General features: G+C 42.5%; 1 protein-coding gene across 1 annotated transcript in view; it reads right to left on the bottom strand.

Annotated features, from left to right (window-relative positions):
- LOC148521626 (sodium channel protein type 2 subunit alpha-like) overlaps window positions 1–18285 on the bottom strand; it is a 129568-nt gene that overhangs the window by 98275 nt on the left and 13008 nt on the right. The window contains 2 exon segments of the mRNA XM_088474833.1: window positions 1940–2137; window positions 7461–7552. Of these exon segments, the coding sequence (XP_088330959.1) occupies window positions 1940–2137; window positions 7461–7552 (290 nt within the window).

The raw sequence follows: 18285 nt of genomic DNA, 5'->3' as shown, positions 1-18285 counted from the left end.
TGCCATCGAATAAGAAAACAACACATTACAACAAATCTCTTAGGTACTTTGCAGCCAAACAGTTTGCCTGTAATATTTTACTTTACACATTCACATATTAATTTATAATGAAAGATAGATAGATAGATAGATAGATACAAAAAATATAGTTTATTAAACCTGTAGCTGTATAGCTGGTGTGCAACTAGAAGTCTCAGCAAGCCTGCTATCCAGGTTTCCCAACTATGCTCCAATCAAACAAATTTAGCACGTCAAGAATCAGATTACTTAGAATGGGTAAGCCATATGGACGTAACATGGTCTTGGGAAAGTATGATCGGAAAGAGAAACAAGTAATTTCAGATATTGTATAAGGATAGCTACTGTAATATGCATAGTACTGTTTTATTGGGATGGGGTCAAAATGAATCACATGGTCAGTTTTTCCTCTATGGACAGGATGTTACTGTATTAATCAGAGGTGAAAATGACACCAGTAGGTCAGAACGTTCCCCACATACAGTAGCAGGGTAGTTTGCTGAAACTCAAGAAATTGGAGCAAAATAATGAAACAGATCAATTGATAAAATCTCTGGAGTTTATCTCATCTCTGATAGTGAACCACCTCAAACATGGTAAATTAGTCAGCAGCTTTTTTGTGTATTATACGAAAAATGCAAGAGCTTTAAGTTTATTTGGGGCAGACTTGGAGAAAGCCAGTATGTGATTGGAATAGCATCAGTACATTTTTTCCCATTTGAGAGTTGCTTGTAAGATTGCGCCTTTTACATATGAATAAAGTTGCACATGCACACTTGCATTTTTTACATATGTATTTTACAACTCTGTCTGTAAACTAAAATTTAGCACATAGAGCACATAACGATTTGGGGGTCTATTTACTAAACAGTGTTAGGAGACAGAGTGAAAGGTGATAAGGTGCCAGCCAATCAGCTCTCAACTGTCATCTCACAGGCTGTGTTTGCAAAATTACAGTTGGGAGGTGATTGGCTGGCACATTATCACAGACTTATCACTTTTCACTCTGTCTCCTAACACTGCTTAGTAAATAGACCCCTTAATCAATGGCACAGACTGCAGGGTCCCAGCCAGGAGTATCTAAAGGATGATCCGGTAGTGGCGCTGCAGTTATCCTGACTACAGGGTGCCATTCCAGGCACACTGCTAGCCAGAAGCAATGGCCGTGGGGTGGTGACAGTGCCGCCCACAAAGCCCTGCGCTCTGTGCGGTGTCCCCAGTGGCACACTCCTAATTACGCCCCTGATTTCAACATGCATATAGATGGGGCAGTGATGATGCAGAGATGGACATACGGGCAAATATCTGCATTTATAGCCACACAATGCAACTGCATTTGCGTCCGACTTTCAGCTCCAAAATGGACAAATGCACCTAAGTGCAACACTCTATGAGGACCTTTACGGCGGCAATATAGAAGTGTTTACTGCAGCATACTGAGTAGTAAATCACTTTTGATGTTGCAGTTTCACAACAGCTGGCATAGAACAGGTTTTATATGTTTATATTTTGATTTCTACCTTATTAGAATTCACAGCAAGACTCAACTGCAGCAAACCTGGCTGCCCTGGCATTAAGAGTATGGTTACAATGTGCACTGATGGATGGTCTGAGACAGGCATGAACTAATGTGCGTCATTTAGCTCAAGCTACAGATGTAAAACATTGAAACCATTTGTATCTGAGTTGCAGAGGGAACGTAACATTTTACAATGTAATTAAATCACTGCTATCAGAAGAGCTTCAGGCTTGAGAGACACAATAGATTAACATCACTCATATCTGGGACCAAAGTGCAATTTACTTGTTGCAGACATGTCTGTAATATCTGTATGGAAATATTAGATATACAAATAGGCTATTTTGCTTAACTTTTATTGTTTTAAATGACAGAACCCACTCAGTTTAAAACCTGACGTACTTTCATTCTTAGCATATTCTTCAAGGCTTATATTAAGAGGTAAATCCTGCGGCAGTAATATGCACTTGTTTCTCAAGTGTCCCATAAACAACTGCAGTCCTATTAGTGCAAACACGCTGAGACAGAAGACTGTGAGGATCATCACGTCTGATAGTTTCTTCACCGCCTGAATCAAGGCCCCCACGATGGTTTTCAGACCTAAAAAAAAAAAAAAAAGGTCCCATCTTTAATCAGCTTAGATAAAGTACAGGATCAATGAACCAAGTAAAGAGTGGAAATTACCTTTCCCTCAAACCACTGCTGTGTAAATAGGGTCAAATATAGGCTCATCCCTACAGCAGCATAGCAATGGCTTCAATGTTTAGTACTTTTATTTTTTTATTTTTTTTTGCTACTTGATATTTACCAACCACCTGTTACTGATGGATAGATGGGTATGTCAGGCACATAACTACTAATTCACTCATAGGGAAGAATTTACGAAGCAGCGGCTTCTGTAAGCCGCTACTTCCCGGCTGGTGGCAGGTGAATATTTTAAACGGAGTCAGTGTAAAGCAGGCCGGGCTTTCCAATGACTCCGGATGCCGCTTTAATTATGTACTTGCAACCCGCCGGGAAGCGCTTCTTAAATCCTGCCCAGAGGGACTCATGCTGAGTTTGGCGGTTCTGATTCATAGCTGCATGCAATGCCGATGTTCTTGTAGTTGAGTGATGATTTACTACTGCACATGTGAAAGAAATCCCTAAAACCTCCTATGGCACATGTGTAGCACAGAGTGTGCTATCAAGATGCACAATATCAGAAATGTATTGGAAAGTGATGGGTGTTCCTGAGCGGTGACTGGGAGATGGTTTAGCGCATGCATGGTGATGGTCCATGATATGGGCGTGATATGGTAGTGTTGAGGGTGTGTTGGTGAAAGTGGCTGCGTGCACAGACGCACAACCGCTCACATAGGAGGCCATATGCGGACGGAGATACTGCACCTGTCATAGGTTTTGATGGTGCGGTATTTAGCTCTAAGGATGCTGAGAGTGAGCATTTCAGTCCTTGTACAATCAGACACATAGATGTACATCAAGGATGGACTTTGTAGCAGCATTTGCATAAACTCGAAGATGGTCGACGGCCAGAGCTGTCAGGGCTTCACGGCGTCATGTGCTGGCCATGCCTCCTGGTCCCATGATGTCATGAAGTCATGCAGAGGGATCGGGGGTGCCGTTAAGGACAGCAGCACCACTAGAGCATCCTCAGGATACCCCGGGGTGCTGTTTAGTCTGCCGGCTGCACGTCTGGAGCACTGTTGGATGCTCTGGCACAGCTACAGCAGGAACAGGGTTCACTTCCAGGCACCCTGCTAGCCAGATGTAGGGACTCTGTGTGATGGCACCACTCGCACACCTACTTACCCTTGCGTCCGCCAATATTTGCAGCCATGGACGCATCTCCGTCAATCAGGGCCCTTATGTTTAGCATGTCAGTACAAAATGAATTTTGAAAAAGGCGTATTTTGTTAGGCTTGCTGGGCTGGTCGTAAGCTGTAGAGGCAGCCACTTCGCCAAGACTAGCATATGCACCTCCTTAGCTCCCGCAGATCAGAAGGTAAGGGGACAGGGTTATGACAGGAGGAACTGGACTCACAGTGATAGTACTGTACAAAGTGCTCTAAATTTAGAACACATTTCATGCACCATACAGTACATGGCAGGATGCAAATGCAAAAGTTAAGTACACATTAAAACATATCAGTCATTGTCTCTCTTTTCCCAATGTGAATAATGCAAATATTACTATAATATTAGAAGACTGAGCTCCCATGTTTATATATCTTCATTATTCACTATAAAAATTGGACTCAGTCACAACTGTTGTTCATTTTTAACTTTGATGAAACAATGTAGCCGCACTCTGCACAACAATTGGTGGTCATTATTACATCGTAGCGGGTGGTTACTTGGACTCCCAACAAAATGTGGGGTTCTGTGTGGCATGTGGGCACAAATGGGTGGTTTAAATAATGTATAAGAAAATCTGAAGGGAGATTTAATGTATATGTAGGATCTGTGGGCATGTGAAACAGCTTAGGAGTATTGTTAAAGGTCATGTTAAATGTAGTGTAGGGGTATTTTGTAAGTAGTGATCTAAGGGTGTGTTGTGTGCTGAGGTCTTTTGGGATATTTTTCTTACAGGACAAGGCAACTTGTGCAGGAGGAAGAATGTAAAAGACAAGAACAGTAGGTGTGTATGTTAGAAAACTGATTTTATTACGTCTAAGATTAAGAGTAATGTGTAGCAGGCCTTTTTGAAATATATCAGATAGGCTGTCATTTAATTATAATGCACGTTTTATAAAGTTAATTTGTCACCTAAATGCAGTGGCAGCAGCCATTTTGTGGGCTGATCCAATATTCTTGAGATTGATGCCATAAAATATCTTCAGGCACTAGTGACCTAGTAAATTGACATCTGCATCTTCATGAATACAGTCATTGCTTCAAGCCACAAAATGTTGCCTCTAATAACATGTATGTGACAGTTTCAGTTGAAATTCAATCTGGTGGAAGTTAAGTGTGTTAGGAAAAAACTGTAGACCACTCGGCGAGACTAAGCTCTAGTCCAGTGACCCGGCACTTTGGCTAAGAGGCATTGGGGGAGATGTATGAAGCTGTGGAAAGAGATAAAGTGCAGAGTGATAAACGACCAACCAATCCGCTCCCACCTGTCATTTTTCAAACACAGCCTGTAACATGACAGTTGTGATCTGATTGGTTGGTCGTTTATCACTCTGCACTTTATCACTTTGCAGAGCTTCATACATCTGCCCCATTGTCATGTGTGGCCAGCTTTAGCAGTTACCACCCCTCTCCACTACAACAGAACATGGATAAAGCCATGACTAGTTTTTCTACCAAGTGGCAACAGCTCTTATATTTAGAGGTTGAGAGAAATATATATATTTTTTTCATCCATAATATGTACTTCGTGGATATGATTATTGATTTTCACAATTACCACTCATTCTTGAAGCCTATTAAACATGCTTCGATACTTAGGGCCTGATTCAGTACAGATTGCAACTGCGATCGCAATAGCGATAACACACGTAGCCTCACTGCAAAGATATGCCAAGGATTGCAATCACAGCCTAACATAAGGATGCCAACTTTACCTTACACACATCCGTAACACTTAGCAAGACTGCGAAACCATCAGTAGCATCAAGTACCATCGCAACCTCATGCACACTTGCACAAGCTCTGACCTTACTCATGAATTGCTACTGTGATGCTTATGGCATTGCAGTGGACAATTTATGCACACCCATGCAACGATGTTCAAACGTACTGGCATGCCTGCATTTCGCCGACCACCCCCAAACGGTACTTCCTGTCAATCACTCTACGATGGGTCTGAGTAGTCACTGTGATCGCAGTCCCGATTGCAGTGGAGTGTTCGCACATATGCACTGCGATGCATACGCATGTGCAGAATGCAACAATTGGCCGATTGCGTGCATCATCGCAGTTGCGATCGCTGCTGAATCAGGCCTTAAGCTGGGCATCCACTATACAATTTTCTGTCAGATATCTGTCCAATCTGGCTGGTTGGAATGAAAACCTGTTAATATTTGGGAGTAAATGACAGTCGTCCATTTGCTCACAAACACTGGAAAACAGACAAAAATGGTCGTTCAGCCAAATTGGTTACAACACACAAATTTAACCAATTTGAACAATTGTTTTTTGTCCGTTTTCCAGTGTTTAAGACCATATGATCGACTGTCATTTGCTCCCATACATTACCAGGTTTTCATTCCAACCAGCCAGATTGGACAGATATCTGACAGAAACTTGTATAGTGGATGCCCAGCTTTAGTCCCAATAATAACGTAACTGAAAATGTATTCCCTTAGATTTTATTCACATACATTGTGATGGTTTAATGCTTGATAAAATACAATAGTGTTCTAAGGGGATGCTCATTAAGTACATACTGTAGTTCCCTACACTGTAGGGAAGCCTTGAAAGGCATTAATAATGAACTTTTACTGCTCTGCTAAAGAGAAGACAAACTTGAAGGTTTTATCTACACTTTTATTACAGCTGCAATAATATGCTAATGTTTCCAAGGCTTACCCAAGCATAGGGACACCCATTGCTGCCTTCTCATACCCGTTCGACGTCATGCTGCAGCATAGACATCGGTAACATTCATGCAGAACGGGCAGCCATTCATCATATGCTGCAAGTTTGACCTGTCTCAAACACAGCGTCTCTCCTGACACGCAGTGAGCTCTCATGCTGCAAAGGAGATCGCAATAGCTAATTTATGCTGCCCATGAAACGGCATTTAAGCGGTCAGACACACCTGCGTTTGCCTAGCCACCTTCCCATTACCTCCCCAAATGCTGACTACTTGCCATTCACAGGGGCGTATTTATAATGGGTGCAGTGTGTGCGGTGCACTGTACACCTTGCATCCATATTATACTTACCTCTCCGGAGTCCCACGTCGGTGCCAGTGTCAGTGCTGTAAAAACGCCTTGAAAATGGCCGCCACGGCCATTTTTCCCGTGACCTGCGCATGTACTATAGACTCTGGGCACACTCTAGAGTTTATCAATGCCGCACTGGCCGCACTGGGCTCAGTGTGCTGCTGGCCGCCGGACTGAGAGGAGGGAACCTGCGACGGAGACTACACATGGGCCCCCTCCTCACTTGAATCGCCCCTGGTCACTCACTTTGCAAATAATCCTCGGTGCGGGAGTCATCGCAAAACAATTGCTGCGTGTGTGAGCAGTGCGGCTTACACGTATGCGCAATGGCTAACAATCGCTCCATCTGCATAAATATCAGCATTGCGTACATCTCTGAATCAGGCCCAGTGTATACAAGCTCTAAAGCTGAAAAACAGAAATATTTGATCATCTTATTAACAGGTGTAGAATATATATATTTTTATAGGAAATTGTGAGAACATTTACTTTAAAATCATTTGCCCACCATTTTAAGGACTTGTGCCCTAATGTAGCAAGTAAGAAGGAGCCCTCCAGTGTCTGCAGCTTGGATAGGACCAGAAGAACAGAAGGACTAAGGGGGAGATTTATAAAACATTCTAAAGAGGAAAAGTGTAGGTGTTTGCATAACTACCAATCAGATTTAACTATCATTTTTCTAGTACAATCATTTTAATATAATTGGTAGAATTTGATTGGTTGTTACATATTCTCTTTTGAAGGTTTTATACTATAAATTTCCCTCTAAGTCCATTTAGGCATATTTAATAGAGTAGAAAAAAAGTACGAGCACCTAAAAAGTAAAGGCAAAGGGGTGCAAAGTGTAACAATATTATTGTAACAACCTTATATTTTCAATGCTCACAGAACTGTGAATGTTCTTTATGGTTATACATTTGCCAGGTCCACAAACTCGATATAATGCTTACATACAACCACAGACAGACACAAAGAAACAGTTGGATGTACAAGGGGCCTAACAACTCACACCAATTACTTCTTACCTGGGATTACAGAAATAGTTTTCAAAGCTCTGAGTACTCTGAAAGTTCGAAGAGCTGAAACATTGCCTAGGTTTACAAATTCTGTTACATACCTGTAATAGCAACAATTATACCGTTTAGAATTATAACTTTATACATAAGCATTATATAGAGATTCAGAATTTCGTCAAGCACTTCTAATTTGTAACCAAAGCAGCTTTCTTCAACAAAATAAATTGTCTAATAAATACAATAAATATTCCTAAAGTAATATTAAAAAAAAAAAAGAAAATTAAAAAAAAAAGTTCTATATATTACACACACATATATATATATATATATATATATATATATATACACACAAAACGTAAGAAAATATATAAAAATAAAATAAATTTATAAAAAAAAGTCTCTTGTGGAGACTCTCCTGGACTATCAGCTTACAGCGCTCAGGACGGAGCAGAGTGATTGTGCAGCCGCTTGCCAAAAACTGGATAGAGTGAACACTGCTGACAGCACGTCTGCTAGATGAACAGAAGATCACTTGGTAGGGTAAGACAGGGAAAGTTTTTCAGAACTGATTGTGCCAGACCCTGAGAGGTTAATCACCACATTCATACAAAAGGGGCTATAAACATATTTTAAGTGTGCATTTTATGTGTGTCCTATTAACTGATTACACCCTGCAGATCCATTTTTATTATACATTTATTTTATTTTTATATATTTTCTTAAGTTTTGTGTGTATGTGTATATATATATATATATATATATATATATACACACAACCTGTAGATAGGCGGCACTCCGGTCAATAAGAACCCCACACACGGCTATAATGTTCAACGTTTTAAGGGTACTTTATTCCCTTATTATCCGGATAATAACAAGTACATACAAATACTTACCTTAAATACCCATCACCATCACCATGTGCAGCGCCGGCCCATGGGGAAACAGGAAGTCGCATCATAGTGACGTCATCCGTTATCACCTGTCGCCAAGGCAACCGCTCTGTGTGAACATAATACAAAGTGTATTTACAGAACATGTATAACCAAACTATGCAGTATAATGAAAGAACAATAAAAAAAACGGTTATCCGCATAAGACAGTATACAATCACTAACATGAAGATAATGTACAGACATAGATGAAAATATAGATATAAATATGGATATCCTGACTGACATAACAAGATGTTATAGCAACATGACCTCTTTAATGAGGCAATCCGTACTATTGATTGTCTTTCTACAATTTATATTATTAATACAATCGAACCATTTGTAACAAACAATTAGTGCCTAAGAATATAAAAATCACAGTAAATAAATCAATGACACTGACTAAGTAAAGCAGTGAACGCCCATATTCTCATTAAGTCCACAGGGAAACAAAGTCCCTAACTCGTGTATCCAATGGGTTTCACGCTGTAATAATCTGCCTGCACAATCACCCCTACGTATAATTTCAGGGACATGGTCAATTAAAATGAATTTAAGTGTAGCCAGACCATGACCGGCAGCCAAAAAATGTCGAGCAACCGGTTAGTCGCTACTTTTATTCACAATCACGGCCTTAATCGTGGATCGATGTAAGGCCATTCTCTCGGGGATAGTACGCTCCGTTTTACCCACATAACTCAGTCCACAAGGACAGGTTATGAGGTAAACTACGAACTTCGTTAGGTAGGACAGTCTATATCGAATATGAATTTTTGCTCCACTATGCGGATGTCTAAAACACTTGCCCGTTTGCATATACGTGCAAGTCAGGCAATTTAAGCATCTATAGCAGCCCATTTGCAATGATAAAAAATTTGATACACTACTAGAACTGCCCCTTAACTCTGAAATATCGGTCCGCATAACCAGATCCCTGATATTACGTCCTCTGGTGTAACAAGGCATTACCCTAGTCTCCTGCAATCTCAAACTATCATCAGATTGAACAATAGGCCAAAGTTTTTTGGACACACTGTTAATCCTGGTGCTAAAAGGATTAAAGTGGTTAACCCATGGTATATATTTCTTTTTGTCTTTAACACGCTTAGTACCTAACAATGACTCACGTGGAATGGCCATAGCCCATTGTTTAGCCTTTACCAATGAATCATAAGCATAACCACGTGACAAAAAATCCTGTACCATCTTATCGATGTGCCTTTCAGCCTCCGCAATCTCGCTGCAAATGCGCTTGGCACGCAAGAATTGGGAAAAAGGTAACCCATATTTACATGATTTTCAATGATCACTACTAGCATGTAAAAATGTGTTTCGATCAGTTACCTTTTGAAATAAAGACATTTTCAATACACCATGAGCCAGTGATACCTGTATATCCAAATAGTTGACCTTATGTCCGTCAATGTGGTAAGTAAACTTAATTGGACTAGGAGACGCATTGTGCTTGTTCATAAACTCCTCAAATTGTTGTTTAGATCCTGACCAGATTAAAAATAGGTCATCAATATAACGACAGTATGCCACAATGTACGCAGAACTTGCACTATTATTAAAGAAAATCTCCTTTTCTGCTATAAGCATAAAGGCATTGGCGTACGATGGGGCCACATTGGACCCCATTGCACAGCCAGACACCTGTAAATAAAACCTGCCATTGCAAAGAAAATAGTTATGTGTCAACGTCATCTCAAGAAGGTTTAATATCAATGCAATGTCAGGTCCACTCTATAAAACATTCCCACTGATAAGTGATCTAACCGCTGCCAAACCATCAGAATTAGGAATAATGGTGTATAAGTTAGAAATATCTAAACTACACTAAAAGCAATTGTCCGGTATAATTGCAATGCTCCTCAATAAATTCAAAAAGGCTGTAGTGTCAAGAATGTAACCAGGGCTAGCAGTGATGCATGGTTGTAAGAACGCATCCAAGTAAGTGGAAATAGGTTGAAAAAGTGAGCCTCTGGCAGCTATAACAGGACATCCCGGAGGACAGGTCTCACTCTTATGTACCTTGAGCAATGTATACAACACAGGCACCACCGGATGCTTCTGAATTAATGCAGATTTTAAAACTTCAGAAATCTTCCCTTTAGACACAGCATTAGATAAAAATGTTTCCACTTCTTTTGCAAAACCCACAGTGGGGTCACCAGGTAACAACCGATATACAGACTCATTTGATAACTGTCTATCAATTTCAGCTTTATACATTGTAATATCCTGTGTGATAGGATCACTGGTAAAGTGGTCTGTGGCAGGTACATTTGTCCCAGATTCCTGTCTTATGTGTTTTAAACCCCCAGGAGAAAGTCTGCAGTGTAGCAGGCTTGAGTCTCGGCTTTTTGAAAAGCCGGTTTGGGACCTGGGGGTTGTGGGTGAGAGGAGAGGGAGGGCTCCACCCACGGCCACTCCAGGTTTTGGTTCTCGCAGCCTGGTAACAGGCTTGTTAGGGTTTCCACCTGAGAGTGGCCAATATAAGCCTAGTGTGTTGAGGGCTGATTGTCTCACCTGGGAGAGCAGGCAGGGAGTTTGCTCAGAGACACTTGAAAACCTAACTGTGAGTGTTGTGCTGTGCCTTTGTTGCTGGTGAGGGCATTAGGCCCTGCCAGGTTCTGGTAGTGAGGGAACCACCTGTGAAGTTAGTGCCCCGACAGGGCTAGGATTTATGTTTATGTTTTCTTTATGTTATTTCTGACATTGTACAATAAAGACTGGCGCCGACCAGCTTGTACTCGCATCCAGACTGGTGTGCTGCTTCCCTGCTGCTGTGTGTGTGTGTAAGGAAGGAGACCTCTACCCAGGAGAGGGACCCCTAATCTGACTGTGTCACAATATGGTGGAGAATGCGGGCACCCACACACACTGAAGTTGCAGCGAGAGGAAAACTTTCCGTTTAAAAATTAAAGGGACAGACACCCAATTGGTGAGTGTGGAAATAACACTGTGTCCTTGGAGTCCCATAGAGGAGGCGTCAGCCAATGCTCAGAGAGGCAAGGTTCAGCTTCCAACCTACACCCCAGGACAAAATGGAGGACATTATTAAGGCCTTGCTCCAAGCTACAGCAGTTCAGCAGGAATCTACCAGGGCTCTGCAGGAATCCACCAGGGTGCAACTGTTGGCCTTGAAGACAGCCCAGAGGCAACAACAGGTTGCCATCGAGGAAACCTGCCAGGCCTTAGCGGAAAACAGCTAGGCCATAAAAGAGGTGGTACAGCACCTGGTCACCCGGCCCAGAGATGTTATTACTGGTCCTCCCACCACCACTCACTCCGTACGAGCCAGTCACTTCCTCCAAAAGATGACTTTGGGCGATGATGTGGAGGTCTATCTCGCCGCATTTGAAAGAACGGCCGAAAGGGAGAGTTGGCCCAAGGAGCAGTGGGCAAGTCTGGTGGCACCTTTTCTGTCGGGGGAGCCACAAAAGGCCTATTTCGACTTATGCCTGGCTGATGCCAAGGACTATAAAAAACTAAAACAGGAGATCCTAACTCGCTTGGGAGTCACCACCTTTGTTCGTGCCCAACGGGTCCACCGCTGGGAGTTCCATATGGACAAGCCTCCACGTTCACAGATGCATGACCTCGTCCATCTGTCCTCAAAATGGCTACAGCCCGAGACGCTGACGGGACCACAGAGGAGCTGATGAGTATGCCCCACCGAGCCCCGATGGCGCACCGGCGAACTCCCACAGACACTGGTAAGACTGTTCCAGGGGAGAAGGGTGCTGGGCGGTGGAATGTACCTAAGACTGAGGGTGTAGAACCTGAAGACAGGCCTGCCAGGCCAGGCAGGTTCTTGCCCCATAAACGAATAGACATTAATATGACTCAGTGTTTCCGATGTGGTGACTTCGGCCATATTGCCGCTAATTGTTCACTTACAACTGAACCTATGCAATGTGATACTGCTCATGTCTACCGCAGGGGGTCTTTCTTTGCACAGACAGCCTGTACGGCTGACCAGCAGGCTGAGACTGATAAGCACATGTGTGTACTCACTGTAGATGGCAACCGAGTAGAGGCACTGTTAGACTCTGGTAGCTTGGTGACACTTATAAAAGCTGAGCTGGTGAACCCCTTGAGGTGTAAGGGGAAAACTGTTGGTGTGACCTGCATACATGGGGATACTCGATATTATGCTACTGCCGAGGTGAACATCGAGACACCATGTGGTTCTGCTATAGTTTCTGTGGGTTTGGTGCATGGTCTGATGTACAATGCAATATTGGGGAGAGACTTTGCTCACTTCTGGAAGTTGTGGGAAAGCCGTTTTGTTCCAGAAGTGAACAACCCCGATCCATTTGAGAAGGTTGTCGATGTAGTGGAGGAGGGAGTTTCTTCTGAGTCAGAGTTATTCCCTTTTTCTACTATGATTGGCGAACTAGAGAATGCGGAGCGTGACGGTGGCCCGCCAACTGATGTGCCTCCCATTGAGGTGGGAAGTGTTGTTGGGCCAGTTGATCGTCTGCCTGATTTAGAGGTCAGAAGAGAGGTGTTTGCCGTGGAGCAGTTGAATGACCCTACTTTGGTAAATCCAGGGCCCTTAGTTCCCGAAGTGACAGTGGCAAAAACTCTGTCGGCAATTCAACAACAAGAGGTCAAGGAGTTTCTGATCAGAAATAGGGTGCTGTTCTCTGACGTACCTGGGAAAACCTCGGTCATTAAACATGACATAATCACTGACCCAGGGGTTAAAGTTAATCTAAAGCCCTATAGGTTACCAGAAGCACAAAGAGAATCGGTGTCGAAAGAAATTAAAAATATGCTAGAGTTAGGGGTTATTGAAGAATCACATAGTGAATGGTCAAGTCCCATTGTGTTGATTCCAAAGCCCGACGGGAGTGTGCGTTTCTGCAATGACTTCCGAAAGTTGAACAGTGTTTCAAAATTCGATGTCTACCCGATGCCAAGAGTGGATGAACTGATTGAGAGACTAGGGACGGCAAGGTATTTAACCACTCTTGACCTAACCAAAGGGTATTGGCAAGTACCGTTAACCGAGAGCGCCAAACAAAAGACAGCTTTTTCAGCGCCAGAGGGCTTGTTTCAGTACAAGATGTTGCCCTTCGGGCTACATGGGGCACCTGCTACCTTCCAAAGAATGATGGACAGGATTCTAAGGCCCCATAGACGGTATGCGGCTGCTTATCTGGATGACGTGGTCATTCATAGTCCTGATTGGCAGTCTCACTTACCCAGGGTACAAGCAGTGTTGGACTCCATCTATAAGGCAGGTTTGACAGCCAACCCAAAAAAGTGTTGTCTAGGCATGGAGGAAGTAAAATATCTGGGATACACCATTGGCAGAGGCCTGATAAAGCCTCAGCTCAATAAGGTTGATGCCATACAAAACTGGCCACGGCCTCTGAATAAGAAGCAGGTGAGAGCCTTCTTGGGATTTACGGGGTACTACAGGAGGTTTATACCCAACTTTGCCACCATGGCAGTCCCACTGACTGACCTGACCAAAGGCAAACAAAAAGTCATGGTGGAATGGAGTCCTGAGGCAGAAAAAGCTTTTCAGGAGTTGAAAGTAGCGTTGTGTTCCCAACCAGTCCTGATGACTCCTAATTTTGACAGGGAATTCATAGTACAAACCGATGCATCAGAAGTAGGTATAGGAGCGGTCCTGTCCCAGAACAAGGAGGGTGAGGAACACCCTATTTTCTATTTAAGCAGAAAGTTGAATGTACATGAGAGAAACTATGCCACAGTGGAGAAGGAGGCGTTGGCCAAAAAGTGGGCATTAGAGGCTCTCAGGTACTACTTGGTTGGAAGAAAGTTCAAATTGATCACTGATCATGCCCCTTTGAAGTGGATGTCTGAAAATAAGGACAGTAATGCGAGAATTACGAGATGGTTCTTGGCGTTACAAACTTTTAAATTTTCAGTGGAACACAGGCCAGGAAGCCAGCTGGCCAATGCAGACGCGTTGTCACGCGTTCAATGTTTGGGGGCTTCAGTTGTTCCGCCCCACAGGTCGAAACAAAGGGGGGGGATATGTGATAGGATCACTTGTAAAGTGGTCTGTGGCAGGTACATTTGTCCCAGATTCCTGTCTTATGTGTTTTAAACCCCCAGGAGAAAGTCTGCAGTGTAGCAGGCTTGAGTCTCGGCTTTTTGAAAAGCCGGTTTGGGACCTGGGGGTTGTGGGTGAGAGGAGAGGGAGGGCTCCATCCTCGGCCACTCCAGGTTTTGGTTCTCGCAGCCTGGTAACAGGCTTATTAGGGTTTCCACCTGAGAGTGGCCAATATAAGCCTAGTGTGTTGAGGGCTGATTGTCTCACCTGGGAGAGCAGGCAGGGAGTTTGCTCAAAGACACTTGAAAACCTAACTGTGAGTGTTGTGCTGTGCCTTTGTTGCTGGTGAGGGCATTAGGCCCTGCCAGGTTCTGGTAGTGAGGGAACCACCTGTGAAGTTAGTGCCCCGACAGGGCTAGGATTTATGTTTATGTTTTCTTTATGTTATTTCTGACATTGTACAATAAAGACTGGCGCCGACCAGCTTGTACTCGCATCCAGACTGGTGTGCTGCTTCCCTGCTGCTGTGTGTGTGTGTAAGGAAGGAGACCTCTACCCAGGAGAGGGACCCCTAATCTGACTGTGTCACACCTGTATTACAATTGCCCCGCCCTTGTTGGCGGGACGAATGACAAGCCACGCAATCTGGAAGCGGTTTCGGTCCCTTTAGGGGTAACCACCTGCAACAATGCTATCGCCGGTTTAGGCGACATACGAGGAGGGGTGGCCAGAGGGAAAGGCAGAGGAAAGGTCGGCATACCACCACTGCTGAAGAAACATTCATAATTAACTTGTCCTCCCATAGCCTTACAGATGATGAGATACGGGTTTTGAGCAAGGGTCTCTCTTTCGTGCCTACCACCTCCTTTGATGAGCTTCAATGGGAGGTTGAGAAGTACACACTCACTCATCAATTACGTCGACACGAGCACTGTAAGGGATCAAAGAGCGGTGAAAATGAACAAATTGACTCTCAAATACCAGTGCAGTTACGCAAATTACTTAGGAAAAGTCTGTTTGATCCCAGTTCTAACAATGCTTGCTTCGATTCGCACCTTTTCTCATATGCTGAATAATGAGGTTGAGACTATGGTTAAAAATCAGCATAGTAATGGTAAAAACTTGTATCATAATTTGTCTAAAGGTGAACATGATGCCTTGCATGATCTGTCCAATTATCCTGATATTGTCATTCATCCCGCCGACAAAGGCGGGGCAATTGTAATACAGGATATTACAATGTATAAAGCTGAAATTGATAGACAGTTATCAAATGAGTCTGTATATCGGTTGTTACCTGGTGACCCCACTGTGGGTTTTGGATTTTTATCTAATGCTGTGTCTGAAGGGAAGATTTCTGAAGTTTTAAAATCTGCATTAATTCAGAAGCATCCGGTGGTGCCTGCGTTCTTACAACCATGCATCACTGCTAGCCCTGGTTACATTCTTGACACTACAACCTTTTTGAATTTATTGAGGAGCATTGCAATTATACCGGACAATTGCTTTTTGTGTAGTTTAGATATTTCTAACTTATACACCATTATTCCTAATTCTGATGGTTTGGCAGCGGTTAGATCACTTATCAGTGGGAATGTTTTATACAGTGGACCTGACATTGCATTGATATTAAACCTTCTTGAGATGACGTTGACACATAACTATTTTCTTTACAATGGCAGGTTTTATTTACAGGTGTCTGGCTGTGCAATGGGGTCCAATGTGGCCCCATCGTACGCCAATGCCTTTATGCTTATAGCAGAAAAGGAGATTTTCTTTAATAATAGTGCAAGTTCTGCGTATATTGTGGCATACTGTCGTTATATTGATGACCTATTTTTAATCTGGTCAGGATCTAAGCAACAATTTGAGGAGTTTATGATCACGTACAATGCGTCTCCTAGTCCAATTAAGTTTACTTACCACATTGACGGGCATAAGGTCAACTATTTGGATATACAGGTATCACTGGCTCATGGTGTATTGAAAATGTCTTTATTTCAAAAGGTAACTGATCGAAACACATTTTTACATGCCAGTAGTGATCATCCAAAATCATGTAAATATGGGTTACCTTTTTCCCAATTCTTGCGTACCAAAGGCATTTGCAGCGAGATTGAGGAGGCTGAAAGGCACATCGATAAGATGGTACAGGATTTTTTGTCACGTGGTTATGCTTATGCTTCATTGGTAAAGGCTAAACAACGGGCTATGGCTATTCCACGTGAGTCATTGTTAGGTACTAAGCGTGTTAAAGACAAAAAGAAATATATACCATGGGTTAACCACTTTAATCCTTTTAGCACCAGGATTAACAGTGTGTCCAAAAAACTTTGGCCTATTGTTCAATCTGATGATAGTTTGAGATTGCAGGAGACTAGGGTAATGCCTTGTTACACCAGAGGACATAATATCAGGGATCTGGTTATGCGGACCGATATTTCAGAGTTAAGGGGCAGTTCTAGTAGTGTATCAAATTTTTTATCATTGCAAATGGGCTGCTATAGATGCTTAAATTGCCTGACTTGCAGGTATATGCAAATGGGCAAATATTTTAGACATCCGCATAGTGGAGCAAAAATTCATATTCGATATAGACTGTCCTACCTAACGAAGTTCGTAGTTTACCTCATAACCTGTCCTTGTGGACTGACTTATGTCTGTAAAACGGAGCGTACTATCCGCGAGAGAATGGCCTTACATCGATCCGCGATTAAGGGCGCGATTGTGAATAAAAGTAGCGACTAACCGGTTGCTCGACATTTTTTGGCTGCCGGTCATGGTCTGGTTACACTTAAATTCATTTTAATTGACCATGTCCCTGAAATTATACGTAGGGGTGATTGTGCAGGCAGATTATTACAGCGTGAAACCCATTGGATACACAAGTTAGGGACTTTGTTTCCCTGTGGCCTTAATGAGAATATGGGCGTTCACTGCTTTACTTAGTCAGTGTCATTGATTTATTTACCATGATTTTTATATTCTTAGGCACTAATTGTTTGTTACAAATGGTTCTATTGTATTAATAATATAAATTGTAGAAAGACAATTCATAGTATGGATTGCCTCATTAAAAAGGTCATGTTGCTATAACATCTTGTTATGTCAGTCAGGATATCCATATTTATATCTATATTTTGATCTATGTCTGTACATTATCTTCATGTTAGTGATTGTATACTGTCTTATGCGGATGACCGTCTGTTTGATTGTTCTTTCATTATACTGCATAGTTTGGTTATACATGTTCTGTAAATATACTTTGTATTATGTGCACACAGAGCGGTTGCCTTGGTGACGGGTGATGACGGATGACGTCACTATGGTGCGACTTCCTGTTTCCCCGTGGGCCGGCACTGCACATGGTGATGGTGATGGGTATTTAAGGTGAGTCTTTGTATGTACTTGTTATTATCCTGATGACGAGGGAATAAAGTACCCTCGAAACGTTGAACATTATAGCCGTGTGTGGGGTTCTTATTGCCGGAGTGCCGCCTATCTACAGGTTGTATATTGTACCCGTGCTATCGGGCTACTAAGGAGGGCACCCAGCGCTGATGTTTATTATTGAGGGTGTGCTTCCCACCTCTGGAACTATATATATATATATATATATATAAAACTTTTTTTTTATTTAAATTTTGAGTTTTTTTGCTATTACTTTAGTTATATTTATTGTATTTATTACACACAATTTTTAGCGCTTTCTGGTACCATACATTATACAGAGATTGTATGTTTAACTGTATGTTGGGTTCTCATTAAAACTAAGATTAGTCAAGTCTTTTTTTTAAAGCTTTAAACAGTGAATATCAAAGACAAAAGTTATGCTGGGTACACACTTGAGCGACCA

The sequence above is a fragment of the Taudactylus pleione genome, unplaced genomic scaffold (genome assembly GCF_031769625.1).
Source record: "Taudactylus pleione unplaced genomic scaffold, aTauple2 ptg000156l, whole genome shotgun sequence".
Classification (NCBI taxonomy): domain Eukaryota; kingdom Metazoa; phylum Chordata; class Amphibia; order Anura; family Myobatrachidae; genus Taudactylus; species Taudactylus pleione.
Note: the sequence above shows the minus strand (reverse complement) of the source record. Positions and strands in the feature narration are given on the sequence as shown.